Genomic DNA, 24,453 nt, shown 5'->3' with positions numbered 1-24,453 from the left:
GTCAGCTTGGTACATATGATATTATATTATATACTGGACTCTACTGTCAGTTTGGTACATATCATATTATATACTGGACTCTACTGTCAGTTTGGTACATATCATATCATATTATATACTGGACTCTACTGTCAGTTTGGTACATATCATATCATATTATATACTGGACTCTACTGTCAGTTTGGTACATATCATATTATATTATATACTGGACTCTACTGTCAGTTTGGTACATATCATATCATATTATATACTGGACTCTACTGTCAGTTTGGTACATATCATATTATATTATATACAGGACTCTACTGTCAGTTTGGTACATATCATATTATATTATATACTGGACTCTACTGTCAGTTTGGTACATATCATATCATATGATATACTGGACTCTACTGTCAGTTTGGTACGTATCATATTATATACTGGACTCTACTGTCAGTTTGGTACATATCATATCATATTATATACTGGACTCTACTGTCAGTTTGGTACATATCATATTATATTATATACTGGACTCTACTGTCAGTTTGGTACATATCATATTATATACAGGACTCTACTGTCAGTTTGGTACATATCATATTATATACTGGACTCTACTGTCAGTTTGGTACATATCATATTATATTATATACTGGACTCTACTGTCAGTTTGGTACATATCATATTATATTATATACTGGACTCTACTGTCAGTTTGGTACATATGATATTATATTATATACTGGACTCTACTGTCAGTTTGGTACATATCATATTATATACTGGACTCTACTGTCAGTTTGGTACATATCATATTATATACTGGACTCTACTGTCAGTTTGGTACATATCATATTATATTATATACTGGACTCTACTGTCAGTTTGGTACATATCATATTATATACTGGACTCTACTGTCAGTTTGGTACATATCATATTATATTATATACTGGACTCTACTGTCAGTTTGGTACATATCATATTATATTATATACTGGACTCTACTGTCAGTTTGGTACATATGATATTATATTATATACTGGACTCTACTGTCAGTTTGGTACATATCATATTATATTATATACTGGACTCTACTGTCAGTTTGGTACATATTATATTATATACTGGACTCTACTGTCAGTTTGGTACATATGATATTATATTATATACTGGACTCTACTGTCAGTTTGGTACATATCATATTATATTATATACAGGACTCTACTGTCAGTTTGGTACATATGATATTATATTATATACTGGACTCTACTGTCAGTTTAGTACATATCATATTATATACTGGACTCTACTGTCAGTTTGGTACATATCATATTATATACTGGACTCTACTGTCAGTTTAGTACATATCATATTATATACTGAACTCTACTGTCAGTTTGGTACATATCATATCATATTATATACTGGACTCTACTGTCAGTTTAGTACATATCATATTATATACTGAACTCTACTGTCAGTTTGGTACATATCATATCATATTATATACTGGACTCTACTGTCAGTTTAGTACATATCATATTATATACTGGACTCTACTGTCAGTTTAGTACATATCATATTATATACTGAACTCTACTGTCAGTTTGGTACATATCATATCATATTATATACTGGACTCTACTGTCAGTTTGGTACATATCATATTATATTATATACTAGACTCTACTGTCAGTTTGGTACATATCATATTATATTATATACAGGACTCTACTGTCAGTTTGGTACATATCATATTATATTATATAATGGACTCTACTGTCAGTTTGGTACATATCATATCATATTATATACTGGACTCTACTGTCAGTTTGGTACATATTATATTATATACAGGACTCTACTGTCAGTTTAGTACATATCATATTATATACTAGACTCTACTGTCAGTTTGGTACATATCATATTATATTATATACAGGACTCTACTGTCAGTTTGGTACATATCATATCATATTATATACTGGACTCTACTGTCAGTTTGGTACATATCATATTATATACTGGACTCTACTGTCAGTTTGGTACATATCATATTATATACTGGACTCTACTGTCAGTTTGGTACATATCATATCATATTATATACTGGACTCTACTGTCAGTTTGGTACATATCATATTATATACTGGACTCTACTGTCAGTTTGGTACATATCATATCATATTATATACTGGACTCTACTGTCAGTTTGGTACATATCATATTATATACTGGACTCTACTGTCAGTTTGGTACATATCATATTATATTATATACTGGACTCTACTGTCAGTTTGGTACGTATCATATTATATTATATACTGGACTCTACTGTCAGTTTGGTACATATCATATTATATTATATACAGGACTCTACTGTCAGTTTGGTACATATCATATTATATTATATACTGGACTCTACTGTCAGTTTGGTACATATCATATTATATTATATACAGGACTCTACTGTCAGTTTGGTACATATCATATCATATTGTATACAGGACTCTACTGTCAGTTTGGTACATATCATATTATATTATATACTGGACTCTACTGTCAGTTTGGTACATATCATATTATATTATATACAGGACTCTACTGTCAGTTTGGTACATATCATATCATATTGTATACTGGACTCTACTGTCAGTTTGGTACATATCATATTATATACTGGACTCTACTGTCAGTTTGGTACATATCATATTATATTATATACTGGACTCTACTGTCAGTTTGGTACATATCATATCATATTATATACTGGACTCTACTGTCAGTTTGGTACATATCATATTATATTATATACTGGACTCTACTGTCAGTTTGGTACATATCATATCATATTATATACTGGACTCTACTGTCAGTTTGGTACATATTATATTATATACAGGACTCTACTGTCAGTTTGGTACATATCATATTATATACTGGACTCTACTGTCAGTTTAGTACATATCATATTATATACAGGACTCTACTGTCAGTTTGGTACATATCATATTATATTATATACTGGACTCTACTGTCAGTTTGGTACATATCATATTATATTATATACAGGACTCTACTGTCAGTTTGGTACATATCATATCATATTGTATACTGGACTCTACTGTCAGTTTGGTACATATCATATTATATACTGGACTCTACTGTCAGTTTGGTACATATCATATTATATTATATACTGGACTCTACTGTCAGTTTAGTACATATCATATCATATTATATACTGGACTCTACTGTCAGTTTGGTACGTATCATATCATATTATATACTGGACTCTACTGTCAGTTTGGTACATATCATATTATATACTGAACTCTACTGTCAGTTTGGTACATATCATATCATATTATATACTGGACTCTACTGTCAGTTTGGTACATATCATATTATATTATATACTAGACTCTACTGTCAGTTTGGTACATATCATATTATATTATATACAGGACTCTACTGTCAGTTTGGTACATATCATATTATATTATATAATGGACTCTACTGTCAGTTTGGTACATATCATATCATATTATATACTGGACTCTACTGTCAGTTTGGTACATATTATATTATATACAGGACTCTACTGTCAGTTTAGTACATATCATATTATATACTAGACTCTACTGTCAGTTTGGTACATATCATATTATATTATATACAGGACTCTACTGTCAGTTTGGTACATATCATATCATATTATATACTGGACTCTACTGTCAGTTTGGTACATATCATATTATATACTGGACTCTACTGTCAGTTTGGTACATATCATATTATATACTGGACTCTACTGTCAGTTTGGTACATATCATATCATATTATATACTGGACTCTACTGTCAGTTTGGTACATATCATATTATATACTGGACTCTACTGTCAGTTTGGTACATATCATATCATATTATATACTGGACTCTACTGTCAGTTTGGTACATATCATATCATATTATATACTGGACTCTACTGTCAGTTTGGTACATATCATATTATATTATATACTGGACTCTACTGTCAGTTTGGTACATATCATATTATATTATATACTGGACTCTACTGTCAGTTTGGTACGTATCATATTATATTATATACTGGACTCTACTGTCAGTTTGGTACATATCATATTATATTATATACAGGACTCTACTGTCAGTTTGGTACATATCATATTATATTATATACTGGACTCTACTGTCAGTTTGGTACATATCATATTATATTATATACAGGACTCTACTGTCAGTTTGGTACATATCATATCATATTGTATACAGGACTCTACTGTCAGTTTGGTACATATCATATTATATTATATACTGGACTCTACTGTCAGTTTGGTACATATCATATTATATTATATACAGGACTCTACTGTCAGTTTGGTACATATCATATCATATTGTATACTGGACTCTACTGTCAGTTTGGTACATATCATATTATATACTGGACTCTACTGTCAGTTTGGTACATATCATATTATATTATATACTGGACTCTACTGTCAGTTTGGTACATATCATATCATATTATATACTGGACTCTACTGTCAGTTTGGTACATATCATATTATATTATATACTGGACTCTACTGTCAGTTTGGTACATATCATATCATATTATATACTGGACTCTACTGTCAGTTTGGTACATATTATATTATATACAGGACTCTACTGTCAGTTTGGTACATATCATATTATATACTGGACTCTACTGTCAGTTTAGTACATATCATATTATATACTGGACTCTACTGTCAGTTTGGTACATATCATATTATATTATATACTGGACTCTACTGTCAGTTTGGTACATATCATATCATATTATATACTGGACTCTACTGTCAGTTTGGTACATATCATATTATATTATATACTGGACTCTACTGTCAGTTTGGTACATATCATATTATATACTGGACTCAACTGTCAGCTTGGTACATATGATATTATATTATATACTGGACTCTACTGTCAGTTTGGTACATATCATATTATATACTGGACTCTACTGTCAGTTTGGTACATATCATATCATATTATATACTGGACTCTACTGTCAGTTTGGTACATATCATATCATATTATATACTGGACTCTACTGTCAGTTTGGTACATATCATATTATATTATATACTGGACTCTACTGTCAGTTTGGTACATATCATATCATATTATATACTGGACTCTACTGTCAGTTTGGTACATATCATATTATATTATATACAGGACTCTACTGTCAGTTTGGTACATATCATATTATATTATATACTGGACTCTACTGTCAGTTTGGTACATATCATATCATATGATATACTGGACTCTACTGTCAGTTTGGTACGTATCATATTATATACTGGACTCTACTGTCAGTTTGGTACATATCATATCATATTATATACTGGACTCTACTGTCAGTTTGGTACATATCATATTATATTATATACTGGACTCTACTGTCAGTTTGGTACATATCATATTATATACAGGACTCTACTGTCAGTTTGGTACATATCATATTATATACTGGACTCTACTGTCAGTTTGGTACATATCATATTATATTATATACTGGACTCTACTGTCAGTTTGGTACATATCATATTATATTATATACTGGACTCTACTGTCAGTTTGGTACATATGATATTATATTATATACTGGACTCTACTGTCAGTTTGGTACATATCATATTATATACTGGACTCTACTGTCAGTTTGGTACATATCATATTATATACTGGACTCTACTGTCAGTTTGGTACATATCATATTATATTATATACTGGACTCTACTGTCAGTTTGGTACATATCATATTATATACTGGACTCTACTGTCAGTTTGGTACATATCATATTATATTATATACTGGACTCTACTGTCAGTTTGGTACATATCATATTATATTATATACTGGACTCTACTGTCAGTTTGGTACATATGATATTATATTATATACTGGACTCTACTGTCAGTTTGGTACATATCATATTATATTATATACTGGACTCTACTGTCAGTTTGGTACATATCATATTATATTATATACTGGACTCTACTGTCAGTTTGGTACATATTATATTATATACTGGACTCTACTGTCAGTTTGGTACATATGATATTATATTATATACTGGACTCTACTGTCAGTTTGGTACATATCATATTATATTATATACAGGACTCTACTGTCAGTTTGGTACATATGATATTATATTATATACTGGACTCTACTGTCAGTTTAGTACATATCATATTATATACTGGACTCTACTGTCAGTTTGGTACATATCATATTATATACTGGACTCTACTGTCAGTTTAGTACATATCATATTATATACTGAACTCTACTGTCAGTTTGGTACATATCATATCATATTATATACTGGACTCTACTGTCAGTTTAGTACATATCATATTATATACTGAACTCTACTGTCAGTTTGGTACATATCATATCATATTATATACTGGACTCTACTGTCAGTTTAGTACATATCATATTATATACTGGACTCTACTGTCAGTTTAGTACATATCATATTATATACTGAACTCTACTGTCAGTTTGGTACATATCATATCATATTATATACTGGACTCTACTGTCAGTTTGGTACATATCATATTATATTATATACTAGACTCTACTGTCAGTTTGGTACATATCATATTATATTATATACAGGACTCTACTGTCAGTTTGGTACATATCATATTATATTATATAATGGACTCTACTGTCAGTTTGGTACATATCATATCATATTATATACTGGACTCTACTGTCAGTTTGGTACATATTATATTATATACAGGACTCTACTGTCAGTTTAGTACATATCATATTATATACTAGACTCTACTGTCAGTTTGGTACATATCATATTATATTATATACAGGACTCTACTGTCAGTTTGGTACATATCATATCATATTATATACTGGACTCTACTGTCAGTTTGGTACATATCATATTATATACTGGACTCTACTGTCAGTTTGGTACATATCATATTATATACTGGACTCTACTGTCAGTTTGGTACATATCATATCATATTATATACTGGACTCTACTGTCAGTTTGGTACATATCATATTATATACTGGACTCTACTGTCAGTTTGGTACATATCATATCATATTATATACTGGACTCTACTGTCAGTTTGGTACATATCATATTATATACTGGACTCTACTGTCAGTTTGGTACATATCATATTATATTATATACTGGACTCTACTGTCAGTTTGGTACGTATCATATTATATTATATACTGGACTCTACTGTCAGTTTGGTACATATCATATTATATTATATACAGGACTCTACTGTCAGTTTGGTACATATCATATTATATTATATACTGGACTCTACTGTCAGTTTGGTACATATCATATTATATTATATACAGGACTCTACTGTCAGTTTGGTACATATCATATCATATTGTATACAGGACTCTACTGTCAGTTTGGTACATATCATATTATATTATATACTGGACTCTACTGTCAGTTTGGTACATATCATATTATATTATATACAGGACTCTACTGTCAGTTTGGTACATATCATATCATATTGTATACTGGACTCTACTGTCAGTTTGGTACATATCATATTATATACTGGACTCTACTGTCAGTTTGGTACATATCATATTATATTATATACTGGACTCTACTGTCAGTTTGGTACATATCATATCATATTATATACTGGACTCTACTGTCAGTTTGGTACATATCATATTATATTATATACTGGACTCTACTGTCAGTTTGGTACATATCATATCATATTATATACTGGACTCTACTGTCAGTTTGGTACATATTATATTATATACAGGACTCTACTGTCAGTTTGGTACATATCATATTATATACTGGACTCTACTGTCAGTTTAGTACATATCATATTATATACTGGACTCTACTGTCAGTTTGGTACATATCATATTATATTATATACTGGACTCTACTGTCAGTTTGGTACATATCATATCATATTATATACTGGACTCTACTGTCAGTTTGGTACATATCATATTATATTATATACTGGACTCTACTGTCAGTTTGGTACATATCATATTATATACTGGACTCTACTGTCAGTTTGGTACATATCATATCATATTATATACTGGACTCTACTGTCAGTTTGGTACATATCATATCATATTATATACTGGACTCTACTGTCAGTTTGGTACATATCATATTATATTATATACTGGACTCTACTGTCAGTTTGGTACATATCATATCATATTATATACTGGACTCTACTGTCAGTTTGGTACATATCATATTATATTATATACAGGACTCTACTGTCAGTTTGGTACATATCATATTATATTATATACTGGACTCTACTGTCAGTTTGGTACATATCATATCATATGATATACTGGACTCTACTGTCAGTTTGGTACGTATCATATTATATACTGGACTCTACTGTCAGTTTGGTACATATCATATCATATTATATACTGGACTCTACTGTCAGTTTGGTACATATCATATTATATTATATACTGGACTCTACTGTCAGTTTGGTACATATCATATTATATACAGGACTCTACTGTCAGTTTGGTACATATCATATTATATACTGGACTCTACTGTCAGTTTGGTACATATCATATCATATTATATACTGGACTCTACTGTCAGTTTGGTACATATGATATTATATTATATACTGGACTCTACTGTCAGTTTGGTACATATCATATTATATTATATACTGGACTCTACTGTCAGTTTGGTACATATCATATCATATTATATACTGGACTCTACTGTCAGTTTGGTACATATCATATTATATTATATACAGGACTCTACTGTCAGTTTGGTACATATGATATTATATTATATACTGGACTCTACTGTCAGTTTGGTACATATCATATCATATTATATACTGGACTCTACTGTCAGTTTGGTACATATCATATCATATTATATACTGGACTCTACTGTCAGTTTGGTACATATCATATCATATGATATACTGGACTCTACTGTCAGTTTGGTACATATCATATTATATACTGGACTCTACTGTCAGTTTAGTACATATCATATTATATACTGGACTCTACTGTCAGTTTGGTACATATGATATTATATTATATACTGGACTCTACTGTCAGTTTGGTACATATCATATCATATTATATACTGGACTCTACTGTCAGTTTGGTACATATCATATTATATTATATACTGGACTCTACTGTCAGTTTAGTACATATCATATTATATACTGGACTCTACTGTCAGTTTGGTACATATCATATCATATTATATACAGGACTCTACTGTCAGTTTGGTACATATCATATCATATTATATACAGGACTCTACTGTCAGTTTGGTACATATCATATCATATGATATACTGGACTCTACTGTCAGTTTAGTACATATCATATTATATACTGGACTCTACTGTCAGTTTGGTACATATCATATCATATTATATACTGGACTCTACTGTCAGTTTGGTACATATCATATTATATTATATACTGGACTCTACTGTCAGTTTGGTACATATCATATCATATGATATACTGGACTCTACTGTCAGTTTGGTACGTATCATATTATATACTGGACTCTACTGTCAGTTTGGTACATATCATATCATATTATATACTGGACTCTACTGTCAGTTTGGTACATATCATATCATATTATATACTGGACTCTACTGTCAGTTTGGTACATATCATATCATATTATATACTGGACTCTACTGTCAGTTTGGTACATATCATATAATATTATATACTGGACTCTACTGTCAGTTTGGTACATATCATATCATATTATATACTGGACTCTATTGTCAGTTTGGTACATATCATATCATATTATATACTGGACTCTACTGTCAGTTTGGTACATATCATATTATATTATATACTGGACTCTACTGTCAGTTTGGTACATATCATATTATATACAGGACTCTACTGTCAGTTTGGTACATATCATATTATATAATGGACTCTACTATCAGTTTGGTACATATCATATCATATTATATACTGGACTCTACTGTCAGTTTGGTACATATCATATCATATTATATACTGGACTCTACTGTCAGTTTGGTACATAGCATATCATATTATATACTGGACTCTACTGTCAGTTTGGTACCAGTACCAGTACCAGAGTAGGTAGGCTGTAAATATGTATTTTCAGAGTGTCAGATTAGGCTTGAATAGTGACTGTCCTTCACTTAGTGTTGTCAGTTTTATCATGCTGTTTCTCTCTTTCTGACCCTCCTGTCCTCCTCAGAGGTGACCCAGACCCCATGCAGCAACAGCAGGCCGTGTCCTGACGGAGGACCCTGTCTGGAGTACGGAGGAACTTACCTGTGTACCTGTCAGACAGGTGTGGCAGACCTAGATCACAGGGACTTCTATCCTCCCTATGGTAAGAGCCTACTGTCTTCTTCTTCTTCACCTCCTCCTCTTCCTCCTCTTCCTCTTCATTTTACTCTTCATCCTCCTTCTCTTCCTCCTCCTCCTCTTCCTTCTACTCTTCCTCCTCCTCTTCCACTTCCTCTTCCTTTTACTCCTCCTCTTCCTCCTCCTACGCCTCCTCTTCCTCTACCTACTCTGCCTCCGCCTCTTCATCTTCCTCTTCTTCCTCCTCCTCCTCATCTTCCTCTTCTTCCTCCTCCTCCCCCTCCTACGCCTCCTCTTCCTACTCCGCCTCCTCCTCATCTTCCTCTTCTTCCTCCTGATCTTCCTCCTCCTTCACCTCCATCTCTTCCTACTCCTCCTCCTCTTCCTCCTGATCTTCCTCCTCCTTCTCCTCCTTCTCTTCCTACTCCTCCTCCTCATCCTCATCTTCTTCCTCCTCCTCTTCCTCCTGATCTTCCTCCCCACCCTCTTCATCCTCCTTCTCTTCATCCTCCTCCTGCTCCTCTTCTTCTTCCTCCTCCTCTTTCTCCTGATCTTCTTCCTCCTCCTCTCTCCTCCTGATCTTCCTCCTCTTCCTCCTCCTCCTCCTCCTCCTCTTCTTCTTCCTCCTCCTCCTCCTCTTCCTCCTGATCTTCCTCCACTTCCTCCTGCTCCTCCTTCTCTCCTACCATGTGGTCCCAAGGAACAGGGCCCTCTGACTCTGTACTATAGTGTTGCTGTACACCAGAGCCTGGTTACTATAGTGATAAACAAACTCTATGCCAGGCCAGTCTCTCGTGTCGAGGCGGGTGGCTCGCCGTGTGTGTGAGAGTCACATTCACTGTTTGGGAAAGATAAATTGGAGTGACAGATCATCCATGTGTTTCTAATGACTGAACCATGCCCACACTCTCACATTAAAGTTAGGAGGTTTTTACCTTCCTCTGGTGTGTGTGTGTGTGTGTGTGTGTGTGTGTGTGTGTGTGTGTGTGTGTGTGTGTGTGTGTGTGTGTGTGTGTGTGTGTGTGTGTGTGTGTGTGTGTGTTTTCCAGTACAGCCTCGATCGGTCTGTGATTCGTCTCCGTGTCTGAACGGAGGTCAGTGCTATGAAAGGGATGGAGGCTACACCTGCGAGTGCAAGCATGGATACAGAGGGAAGCACTGTGAGAAAGGTAGTATGACCACATGCTTTTACCCCATTACCCTGGGAAACATTTACCCCATTACCATGGGAAACATTTACCCCATTCACCTGGGAAACATTTACCCCATTACCATGGGAAACATTTACCCCATTACCCTGGCAAACATTTACCCCATTACCCTGGGAAACATTTAGCCCATTACCCTGGGAAACATTTAGCCCATTACCCTGGGAAACATTTAGCCCATTACCCTGGGAAACATTTAGCCCATTACCCTGGGAAACATTTACCCCATTAACCTGGGAAACATTTACCCCATTACCCTGGGAAACATTTAGCCCATTAACCTGGGAAACATTTACCCCATTACCCTGGGAAACATTTACCCCATTACCATGGGAAACATTTGCCCCATTACCATGGGAAACATTTACCCCATTACCCTGGGAAACATTTACCCCATTACCCTGGGAAACATTTACCCCATTACAAATCAAATCAAATCAAATGTATTTATATAGCCCTTCGTACATCAGCTGATATCTCAAAGTGCTGTACAGAAACCCAGCCCAAAACCCCAAACAGCAAGCAATGCAGGTGTAGAAGAACGGTGGCTAGGAAAAACTCCCTAGAAAGGCCAAAACCTAGGAAGAAACCTAGAGAGGAACCAGGCTATGTGGGGTGGCCAGTCCTCTTCTAGCTGTGCCGGGTGGAGATTATAACAGAACATGGCCACGATGTTCAAATGTTCATAAACGACCAGCTTGGTCAAATAATAATAATCACAGGCCCTCAGCCCTTGCCTTGACAGGAAGCCAGTGTAGGGAGGCTAGCACTGGAGTAATATGATCAATTTTTTGGGTTCTAGTCAGGATTTTAGCAGCCGTATTTAGCACTAACTGAAGTTTATTTAGTGCTTTTTCCGGGAGGCCGGAAAGTAGAGCATTGCAGTAGTCTAACCTAGAAGTGACAAAAGCATGGATTCATTTTTCTACATCCTTTTTGGACAGCAAGTTTCTGATTTTTGCAATGTTACGTAGATGGAAAAAAGCTGTCCTTGAAACAGTCTTGATATGTTCTTCAAAAGAGAGATCAGGGTCCAGAGTAACGCCGAGGTCCTTCACAGTTTTATTTGAGACGACTGTACAACCATTAAGATTAATTGTCAGATTCAACAGAAGATCTCTTTGTTTCTTGGGACCTAGAACAAGCATTTCCGTTTTGTCTGAGTTTAAAAGTAGAAAGTTTGCAGCCATCCACTTCCTCATGTCTGAAACACATGCTTCTAGCGAGGGCAGTTTTGGGGCTTCACCATGTTTCATTAATTGTACAGCTGTGTGTCATCAGCATAGCAGTGAAAGTTAACATTATGTTTTCAATTGACATCCCCAAGAGGTAAAATATATAGTGAAAACAATGGTGGTCCTATAACGGAACCTTGAGGAACACCGAAATTGATAGTTGATTTGTCAGAGGACAAACCATTCACAGAGACAAACTGATATCTTTCCGACAGATAAGATCTAAACCAGGCCAGAACTTGTCCGTGTGGACCAATTCGGGGTTTCCAATCTCTCCAAAAGAATGTGGTGATCGATGGTATCAAAAGCAGCACTAAGGTCTAGGAGCACGAGGACAGATGCAGAGCCTCGGTCTGATGCCATTAAAAGGTCATTTACCACCTTCACGAGTGCAGTCTCTGTGCTTTGATGGGGTCTAAAACCAGAGTGAAGCATTTTGTATTCATTGTTTGTCTTCAGGAAGGCGGTGAGTTGCTGCGCAACAGCCTTTTCTAAAAAGAGAGGAATGGAAGATTCGATATAGACCGATATTTTTTTATATTTTCTGGGTCAAGGTTTGGCTTTTTCAAGAGAGGCTTTATTACTGCCACTTTTAGTGAGTTTGGTACACATTTGGTGGATAGAGAGCCGTTTATTATGTTCAACATAGGAGGGCCAAGCACAGGAAGCAGCTCTTTCAGTAGTTTAGTTGGAATAGGGTCCAGTATGCAGCTTGAAGGTTTAGAGGCCATGATTATTTTCATCATTGTGTCAAGAGATATAGTACTAAAACACTTGAGCGTCTCTCTTGATCCCAGGTCCTGGCAGAGTTGTGCAGACTCAGGACAACTGAGCTTTGAAGGAATACGCAGATTTAAAGAGGAGTCCGTAATTTGCTTTCTAATAATCATGATCTTTTCCACAAAGAAGTTCATGAATTTATCACTGCTGAAGTGAAAGCCATCCTCTCTTGGGGAATGTTGCTTTTTAGTTAGCTTTGCGACAGTATCAAATAGGAATTTTGGATTGTTCTTATTCTCCTCAATTAAGTTGGAAAAATAGGATGATCGAGCAGCAGTAAGGGCTCTTTGATACTGTCTTTCCAAGCTAGTCGGAAGACTTCCAGTTTGGTGTGGCGCCATTTCCGTTCCAATTTTCTGGAAGCTTGCTTCAGAGCTCAGGTATTTTCTGTGTACCAGGGAGCTAGTTTCTTATGAGAAATGTTTTTAGTTTTTAGGGGTGCAACTGCATCTAGGGTATTGCGCAAGGTTAAATTGAGTTCCTCAGTTAGCTGGTTAACTGATTTTTGTCCTCTGGCATCCTTTGGTAGACAGAGGAAATCTGGAAGGACATCAAGGAATCTTTGTGTTGTCTGTGAATTTATAACGCGCATTACCCTTGGGAAACATTTAGCCTGTTACCATGGGAAACATTTCCCCATTACCATGGGAAACATTTACCCCATTACCCTGGTAAACATTTACCCCATTACCATGGGAAACATTTACCCCATTACCATGGGAAACATTTACCCCATTACCCTGGGAAATATTTACCCCATTACACTTGGGAAACATTTACCCTCAGTTAGCTGGTTAACTGATTTTTGTCCTCTGGCATCCTTTGGTAGACAGAGGAAATCTGGAAGGACATCAAGGAATCTTTGTGTTGTCTGTGAATTTATAACGCGACTTTTGATGTTCTTTGGATGGGGTCTGAGCAGATTATTTGTTGCAATTGCAAACGTAATAAAATGGTGGTCCGATAGTCCAGGATTATGAAGAAAAACATTAAGATCCACAACATTTATTCCATGGGAAAAAAATGGGTCCAGAGTATGACTGTGACAGTGAGTGGGTCCAGAGACATGTTGGACAAAACCCACTAAGTCGATGATGGCTCCGAAAGCCTTTTGGAGTGGGTCTGTGGACTTTTCCATGTGAATATTAAAGTCACCAAAGATTAGAATATTATCCGCTATGACTACAAGGTCCGATAGGAATTCAGGGATCTCAATGAGGAACGCTCTATATGGCCCAGGAGGCCTGTAAACAGTAGCTATAAAAAGTGATTGAGTAGGCTGCATAGATTTCATGACTAGAAGCTCAAAAGACGAAAACGTCGGTTTTTTTTTGTGAATTGAAATTTGCTATCGTAAATGTTAGCAACACCTCCGCCTTTGCGGGATGCATGGGGGATATGGTCACTAGTGTAGCCAGGAGGTGAGGCCTCATTTAACACAGTAAATTCATCAGGCTTAAGCCATGTTTCAGTCAGGCCAATCACATCAAGATTATGATCAGTGATTAGTTCATTGACTATAATTGCCTTTGAAGTAAGGGATCTAACATTAAGTAGCCCTATTTTAAGATGTGAGGTATCATGATCTCTTTCAATAATGACAGGAATGGAGGTGTTCTTTATCCTAGTGAGATTGCTAAGACGAACACCGCCATGTTTAGTTTTGCCCAACCTAGGTCGAGGCACAGACACAGTCTCAATGGGGATAGCTGAGCTGACTACACTGACTGTGCTAGTGGCAGACTCCATTGTGCTGGCAGGCTGGCTAACAGCCTACTGCCTGGCCTGCACCCTATTTCATTGTGGAGCTAGAGGAGTTAGAGCCCTGTCTATGTTGGTAGATAAGATGAGAGCACCCCTCCAGCTAGGATGGAGTCCGTCACTCCTCAACAGGCCAAGCTTGGTCCTGTTTGTGGGTGAGTCCCAGAAAGCGGGCCAATTATCTACAAATTCTATCTTTTGGGAGGGGCAGAAAACAGTTTTCAACCAGCGATTGAGTTGTGAGACTCTGCTGTAGAGCTCATCACTCCCCCTAACTGGGAGGGGGCCAGAGACAATTACTCGATGCCGACACATCTTTCTAGCTGATTTACACGCTGAAGCTATGTTGCGCTTGGTGATCTCAGACTGTTTCATCCAAACATCGTTGTTGCCGACGTGGATAATGGTATATCTATAAATGTTTACCATGGGAAACATTTACCCCATTACCATGGGAAACATTTACCCCATTACCCTGGGAAATATTTACCCCATTACACTTGGGAAACATTTACCCCATTACCATGGGAAACATTTACCCCATTACCCTGGGAAACATTTGCACCATTACCCTGGGAAACATTACCCCATTACCCTGGGAACCATTTACCTCATTACCATGGGAAACATTTACCCATTACCCTGGGAAACATTTAGCCCATTACCCTTGGGAAACATTTAGCCTGTTACCATGGGAAACATTTCCCCATTACCCTGGGAAACATTTCCCCATTACCCTGGGAAACATTTACCCCATTACCATGGGAAACATTTACCCCATTACCCTGGGAAACATTTACCCCATTACCATGGGAAACATTTAGCCCATTACCATGGGAAACATTTACCCCATTACCCTGGGAAATATTTACCCCATTACACTTGGGAAACATTTACCCCATTACCATGGGAAACATTACCCCATTACCCTGGGAACCATTTACCTCATTACCATGGGAAACATTTACCCATTACCCTGGGAAACATTTAGCCCGTTACCCTTGGGAAACATTTAGCCTGTTACCATGGGAAACATTTCCCCATTACCCTGGGAAACATTTCCCCCATTACCCTGGGAAACATTTACCCCATTACCATGGGAAACATTTACCCCATTACCCTGGGAAACATTTCCACATTACCCTGGGAAACAATTACCCCATTACCATGGGAAACATTTACCCCATTACCCTGGGAAACATTTAGCCTGTTACCCTGGGAAACATTTCCCCATTACCCTGGGAAACATTTCCCCCATTACCATGGGAAACATTTAGCCTGTTACCATGGGAAACATTTCCCCATTACCCTGGGAAACATTCCCCCCATTACCCTGGAAAATATTTACCCCATTACCCTGGGAAACATTTAGCCTATTACCATGGGAAACATTTACCCCATTACCCTGAGAAACATTTAGCCCATTACCCTGGGAAACATTTACCCCATTACCATGGGAAACATTTACCCCATTACCATGGGAAACATTTAGCCTGTTACCATGGGAAACATATTCCCCATTACCATGGGAAACATTTCCCCCATTACCATGGGAAACATTTCCCCCATTACCCTGGGAAACATTTACCCCATTACCATGGGAAACATTTACCTCATTACACTGGGAAACATTTACCCCATTACCCTGGGAAACATTTACCCCATTACCATGGGAAACATTTACCCCATTACCCTGGGAAACATTTAGCCTGTTACCATGGGAAACATTTACCCCATTACCCTGGGAAATATTTCCCCATTACCCTGAGAAACATTTACCCCATTACCATGGGAAACATTTACCCCATTACCCTGGGAAACATTTAGCCTGTTACCATGGGAAACATTTACCCATTACCCTGGGAAACATTTCCCCCATTACCCTGGGAAACATTTAGCCTGTTACCATGGGAAACATTTACCCATTACCCTGGGAAACATTTAGCCTGTTACCATGGGAAACATTTCCCCATTACCCTGGGAAACATTTCCCCTTTACCCTGGGAAACATTTCCCCATTACCCTGGGAAACATTTACCCCATTACCATGGGAAACATTTACCCCATTACCCTGGGAAACATTTAGCCTGTTACCATGGGAAACATTTACCCCATTACCCTGAGAAACATTTAGCCCATTACCCTTTGGGAAACATTTACCTCATTACCATGGGAAACATTCCCCCCATTACCCTGGGAAACATTTACCCCATTACCATGGGAAACATTTCCCCCTTTACCCTGGGAAACATTTACCCCATTACCATGGGAAACATTTACCCCATTACCCTGGGAAACATTTAGCCCATTTCCATGGGAAACATTTAGCCCATTACCATGGGAAACATTTCCCCCTTTACCCTGGGAAACATTTACCCCATTACCATGGGAAACATTTCCCCTTTACCCTGGGAAACATTTCCCCATTACCCTGGGAAACATTTACCCCATTACCATGGGAAACATTTACCCCATTACCCTGGGAAACATTTGGCCTGTTACCATGGGAAACATTTACCCCATTACCCTGAGAAACATTTAGCCCATTACCCTTTGGGAAACATTTACCTCATTACCATGGGAAACATTCCCCCCATTACCCTGGGAAACATTTACCCCATTACCATGGGAAACATTTCCCCCTTTACCCTGGGAAACATTTACCCCATTACCATGGGAAACATTTACCCCATTACCCTGGGAAACATTTAGCCCATTTCCATGGGAAACATTTAGCCCATTACCATGGGAAACATTTACCTCATTACCCTGGGAAACATTTAGCCTGTTACCATGGGAAACATTTACCCCATTACCCTGGGAAACATTTTCCCCGTTACCCTGGGAAATATTTAGCCTGTTTGCCCGGGTGGGGGTCCCTTCTGGACCCCTAACTGTAACCAAACAGAGTTCTTCAAAGGGTTCTCCGATGTGGACAGGTGAAGAACCCTTTTAGATTCTAGATAGCACCTTTTTTTCTAAGGGTATGCTGAAATAATTCCCCTCACACTGATTGATTGATGTGAATATGTTCTCTCCTACCCCAGTCAGACTCAATACCTGTGCCTCTGGCCTGTGTCGTAACGGAGGGTCCTGTAAAGAGGAGGCAGGGAGCTACCTGTGTGTCTGTCCATACAGGTTCACTGGAAAACACTGTGAAGTGGGTGAGTTCTCTCTCCCTCGCTCGCTCTCACTTTCTCTCTCTCTCTCTCTCTCTCTCTCTCTCTCTCCCTCTCTCTCTCTCTCTCACTTTCTCTCTGTCTCTCTCTCTCTCTCCCTCTCTCTCTCTCTCTCTCTCTCTCTCTCTCTCTCTCTCTCTCTCTCTTTCTCTCTCTCACTTTCTCTCCCTCCCTTCCCCCCTCTCTCTCTCTCGCTCTCTCTCTCTCTCTCTCTCTCTCCCTCTCTCTCTCTCTCTCACTTTCTCTCTCTCTCTCTGTCTCTCTCTCTCTCTCTCTCTCTCTCTTTCTCTCTCTCACTTTCTCTCCCTCCCTTCCCCCCTCTCTCTCTCTCTCTCTCTCTCTCTCTCTCTCTCTCTCTCTCGCTCTCTCGCTCTCTCGCTCTCTCGCTCTCTCACTTTCTCTCTCTCTCTCTCTCACGCACGCACAAACAGTCACGCACGCAGTCACACACACCTCCAAAGTTTTTAGTAGGTCCGATCTGAGACGTAGTTCAAGGCCATGTGGCTCTTTCTTTCCATCTTGTTTTTCTTCTTTTTGTTTTGTACTGTGTCCCACATGGCTGTAATTCTACAGTATTTCTGGACTATTGCAGTCATCTCCTGTACAGTATGAAGCCACAGCTGGTTTGGGACAACTTACAATCACTTTCTTTTGATGAAGCCCATTTATGTTTAATTAGATGAAGCAACTTCAAAACACACACACACGCGCACACACACAGGCGCACGCACGCACACACACACACACACACACACTCATGTACACACTCCACTCACACAAAAACAACACATCATGGTTTACTGGAATTCACTGTGTGTGTGTGTGTGTGTGTGTGTGTGTGTGTGTGTGTGTGTGTGTGTGTGTGTGTGTGTGTGTGTGTGTGTGTGTGTGTGTGTGTGTGTGTGTGTGTGTGTGTGTGTGTGTGTGTGTGTGTGTGTGTGTGTGTGTGTGTGTGTGTGTGTGTGTGTGTCCAGGGAGGCCAGACCCGTGCTCCTCCAGCCCCTGTCTGAACGGAGGAACATGTTTCCACTACATTGGGAAGTACAAGTGTGAATGTTCCGGATCCTTCAGCGGGAGACACTGTGACATCAGCAGGGGATCAGCACACTCCACAGCAGGTCAGCAGTCAATCAATTAATCAATCAGATGTGTTTATAACAAGGTCCTTTTTTTTCTTCACAGAAAAAGTCAAAGGTAAAGAACAATCCTATTCAGAAGGAACAGCTTCCTCGAGAGCCAAACGTGGATATTAACGTGGCCTGTTCCTTGTTTTCCATGAGAGGGAAATGTGTATGACGGTATCTCTCTCTCTCTCTCTCTCTCGCTGCTTAAAGAAGTGATCCTCCCTCAGGCTGATATTTAAACAGCGGTCTATCATAATAACATCATCTCAGCGCTGCAAAAAGCCACATCGACAACATCTGTAATGTGGAGGAAGACGAGTAAAACCCTGATGACTGCTGGGACAGAAAACTGATCAATCTCAACAGAACAATGTACATCTCTGTTACTATGACTCTGTTATTGTAGTGGGTCTCATCGCTGTTACTATGACTCTGTTATTGTAGTGGGTCACATCTCTGTTACTATGACTCTGTTATTGTAGTGGGTCACGTCTCTGTTACTATGACTCTGTCATTGTAGTGGGTCACATCTCTGTTACTATGACTCTGTTATTGTAGTGGGTCACATCTCTGTTACTATGACTCTGTCATTGTAATGGGTGACATCTCTGTTACTATGACTCTATCATTATAGTGGGTCACGTCTCTGTTACTATGACTCTGTTATTATAGTGGGTCACATCTCTGTTACTATGACTCTGTCATTCTAGTGGGTCACATCTTTGTTACTATGACTCTGTCATTATAGTGGGTCACATCTCTGTTACTACGACTCTGTCATTATAGTGGGTCACATCTCTGTTACTATGACTCTGTCATTATAGTGGGTCACGTCTCTGTTACTATGACTGTCATTATAGTGGGTCACATCTATGTTACTATGACTCTGTTATTGTAGTGGGTCACGTCTCTGTTACTATGACTCTGTTATTGTAATGGGTCACATCTCTGTTACTATGACTCTGTCATTCTAGTGGGTCACATCTCTGTTACTATGACTCTGTTATTATAGTGGGTCACATCTCTGTTACTATGACTCTGTCATTATAGTGGGTCACATCTCTGTTACTATGACTCTGTCATTCTAGTGGGTCACGTCTCTGTTACTATGACTGTCATTATAGTGGGTCACGTCTCTGTTACTATGACTCTGTCATTGTAGTGGGTCACATCTCTGTTACTATGACTCTGTCATTATAGTGGGTCACGTCTCTGTTACTATGACTCTGTCATTCTAGTGGGTCACATCTCTGTTACTATGACTCTGTTATTGTAGTGGGTCACGTCTCTGTTACTATGACTGTCATTATAGTGGGTCACGTCTCTGTTACTATGACTCTGTTATTGTAGTGGGTCACATCTCTGTTACTATGACTCTGTCATTCTAGTGGGTCACGTCTCTGTTACTATGACTCTGTCATTATAGTGGGTCACATCTCTGTTACTATGACTGTCATTATAGTGGGTGACATCTCTTTTACTATGACTCTGTCATTATAGTGGGTCACATCTCTGTTACTATGACTCTGTCATTATAGTGGGTGACATCTCTGTTACTATGACTCTGTCATTATAGTGGGTCACGTCTCTGTTACTATGACTCTGTCATTGTAGTGGGTCACATCTCTGTTACTATGACTCTGTCATTCTAGTGGGTAACGTCTCTGTTACTATGACTCTGTTATTGTAGTGGATCACGTCTCTGTTACTATGACTCTGTTATTGTAGTGGGTCACATCTCTGTTACTATGACTCTGTCATTCTAGTGGGTCACATCTATGTTACTATGACTCTGTTATTGTAGTGGGTCACGTCTCTGTTACTATGACTCTGTTATTGTAATGGGTCACATCTCTGTTACTATGACTCTGTCATTATAGTGGGTCACATCTCTGTTACTATGACTCTGTCATTATAGTGGGTGACATCTCTGTTACTATGACTCTGTCATTATAGTGGGTCACGTCTCTGTTACTATGACTCTGTCATTGTAGTGGGTCACATCTCTGTTACTATGACTCTGTCATTATAGTGGGTCACGTCTCTGTTACTATGACTCTGTCATTCTAGTGGGTCACATCTCTGTTACTATGACTATGTTATTGTAGTGGGTCACGTCTCTGTTACTATGACTGTCATTATAGTAGGTCACGTCTCTGTTACTATGACTCTGTTATTGTAGTGGGTCACATCTCTGTTACTATGACTCTGTCATTATAGTGGGTCACGTCTCTGTTACTATGACTCTGTCATTATAGTGGGTCACATCTCTGTTACTATGACTCTGTCATTATAGTGGGTGACATCTCTGTTACTACGACTCTGTCATTCTAGTGGGTCACATCTCTGTTACTATGACTCTGTCATTATAGTGGGTCACATCTCTGTTACTATGACTCTGTCATTATAGTGGGTCACATCTCTGTTACTATGACTCTGTCATTATAGTGGGTCACATCTCTGTTACTATGACTGTCATTATAGTGGAGGGTAGATCATCCTGATGATGTGATTGGTTGATCTTGCCACTGTTTCGTTCTGCAACCATGTAGCTGTGTTGTCATGTCTCTCTGTCTTCCAGAACTGGACTGTGTAACCATGTAGCTGTGTTGTCGTGTCTCTCTGTCTTCCTGGACTGTGTAACCATGTAGCTGTGTTGTCGTGTCTCTATGTCCTCCAGACCTGGACTGTGTAACCATGTAGCTGTGTTGTCGTGTCTCTCTGTCGTCCAGACCTGGACTGTGTAACCATGTAGCTGTGTTGTCGTGTCTCTCTGTCTTCCAGACCTGGACTGTGTAACCATGTAGCTGTGTTGTCGTGTCTCTCTGTCTTCCTGGACTGTGTAACCATGTAGCTGTGTTGTCATGTCTCTATGTCCTCCAGACCTGGACTATGTAACCATGTAGCTGTGTTGTCGTGTCTCTATGTCTTCCTGGACTGTGTAACCATGTAGCTGTGTTGTCGTGTCTCTATGTCCTCCAGACCTGGACTGTGTAACCATGTAGCTGTGTTGTCGTGTCTCTCTGTCTTCCAGACCTGGACTGTGTAACCATGTAGCTGTGTTGTCGTGTCTCTATGTCCTCCAGACCTGGACTGTGTAACCATGTAGCTGTGTTGTCGTGTCTCTATGTCCTCCAGACCTGGACTGTGTAACCATGTAGCTGTGTTGTCGTGTCTCTATGTCCTCCAGACCTGGACTGTGTAACCATGTAGCTGTGTTGTCGTGTCTCTCTGTCTTCCAGACCTGGACTGTGTAACCATGTAGCAGTGTTGTAGTGTCTCTATGTCCTCCAGACCTGGACTGTGTAACCATGTAGCTGTGTTGTCGTGTCTCTCTGTCCTCCAGACCTGGACTGTGTAACCATGTAGCTGTGTTGTCGTGTCTCTATGTCCTCCAGACCTGGACTGTGTAACCATGTAGCTGTGTTGTCGTGTCTCTCTGTCTTCCTGGACTGTGTAACCATGTAGCTGTGTTGTCGTGTCTCTCTGTCTTCCAGACCTGGACTGTGTAACCATGTAGCTGTGTTGTCGTGTCTCTCTGTCCTCCAGACCTGGACTGTGTAACCATGTAGCTGTGTTGTCGTGTCTCTATGTCCTCCAGACCTGGACTGTGTAACCATGTAGCTGTGTTGTCGTGTCTCTCTGTCTTCCTGGACTGTGTAACCATGTAGCTGTGTTGTCGTGTCTCTCTGTCTTCCTGGACTGTGTAACCATGTAGCTGTGTTGTCGTGTCTCTCTGTCTTCCAGACCTGGACTGTGTAACCATGTAGCTGTGTTGTCGTGTCTCTCTGTCTTCCAGACCTGGACTGTGTAACCATGTAGCTGTGTTGTCATGTCTCTATGTCTTCCAGACCTGGACTGTGTAACCATGTAGCTGTGTTGTCGTGTCTCTCTGTCTTCCTGGACTGTGTAACCATGTAGCTGTGTTGTCGTGTCTCTATGTCTTCCAGACCTGGACTGTGTAACCATGTAGCTGTGTTGTCATGTCTCTATGTCTTCCAGACCTGGACTGTGTAATCATGTAGCTGTGTTGTCGTGTCTCTCTGTCTTCCTGGACTGTATAACCATGTAGCTGTGTTGTCGTGTCTCTATGTCTTCCAGACCTGGACTGTGTAACCATGTAGCTGTGTTGTCGTGTCTCTATGTCCTCCAGACCTGGACTGTGTAACCATGTAGCTGTGTTGTCGTGTCTCTCTGTCTTCCTGGACTGTGTAACCATGTAGCTGTGTTGTCGTGTCTCTATGTCTTCCAGACCTGGACTGTGTAACCATGTAGCTGTGTTGTCATGTCTCTCTGTCTTCCTGGACTGTGTAACCATGTAGCTGTGTTGTCGTGTCTCTCTGTCCTCCAGACCTGGACTGTGTAACCATGTAGCTGTGTTGTCGTGTCTCTCTGTCTTCCTGGACTGTGTAACCATGTAGCTGTGTTGTCGTGTCTCTCTGTCTTCCTGGACTGTGTAACAATGTAGCTGTGTTGTCGTGTCTCTCTGTCCTCCAGACCTGGACTGTGTAACCATGTAGCTGTGTTGTCGTGTCTCTATGTCCTCCAGACCTGGACTGTGTAACCATGTAGCTGTGTTGTCGTGTCTCTCTGTCTTCCTGGACTGTGTAACCATGTAGCTGTGTTGTTGTGTCTCTCTGTCTTCCTGGACTGTGTAACCATGTAGCTGTGTTGTCGTG

The 24,453-nt window shown here is 38.9% G+C and overlaps 1 protein-coding gene across 5 annotated transcripts in view; it reads left to right on the top strand.

Annotated features, from left to right (window-relative positions):
• The window catches only part of LOC110524992 (sushi, nidogen and EGF-like domain-containing protein 1), a 155,577-nt gene that overhangs the window by 95,730 nt on the left and 35,394 nt on the right, over window positions 1-24,453 (top strand). For 3 of the 5 annotated variants that reach the window (XM_090233026.1, XM_090233064.1, XM_090233100.1), the window contains 4 exons: window positions 10,375-10,512; window positions 11,537-11,656; window positions 18,519-18,635; window positions 19,625-19,768. In XM_090233026.1, coding sequence (XP_090089152.1) covers window positions 10,375-10,512; window positions 11,537-11,656; window positions 18,519-18,635; window positions 19,625-19,768 — 519 coding nt within the window. The remainder of the gene's footprint in view (window positions 1-10,374; window positions 10,513-11,536; window positions 11,657-18,518; window positions 18,636-19,624; window positions 19,769-24,453) is intronic. The other 2 variants (XM_090233175.1, XM_090233134.1) reach the window with 1 other exon arrangement.

This window comes from Oncorhynchus mykiss, chromosome 1 (genome assembly GCF_057628025.1).
Source record: "Oncorhynchus mykiss isolate SJ-2025 chromosome 1, ASM5762802v1, whole genome shotgun sequence".
Taxonomy (NCBI): domain Eukaryota; kingdom Metazoa; phylum Chordata; class Actinopteri; order Salmoniformes; family Salmonidae; genus Oncorhynchus; species Oncorhynchus mykiss.
The sequence above is the reverse complement of the archived record's forward strand: the minus strand, read 5'-3'. Positions and strand labels throughout refer to the sequence as shown.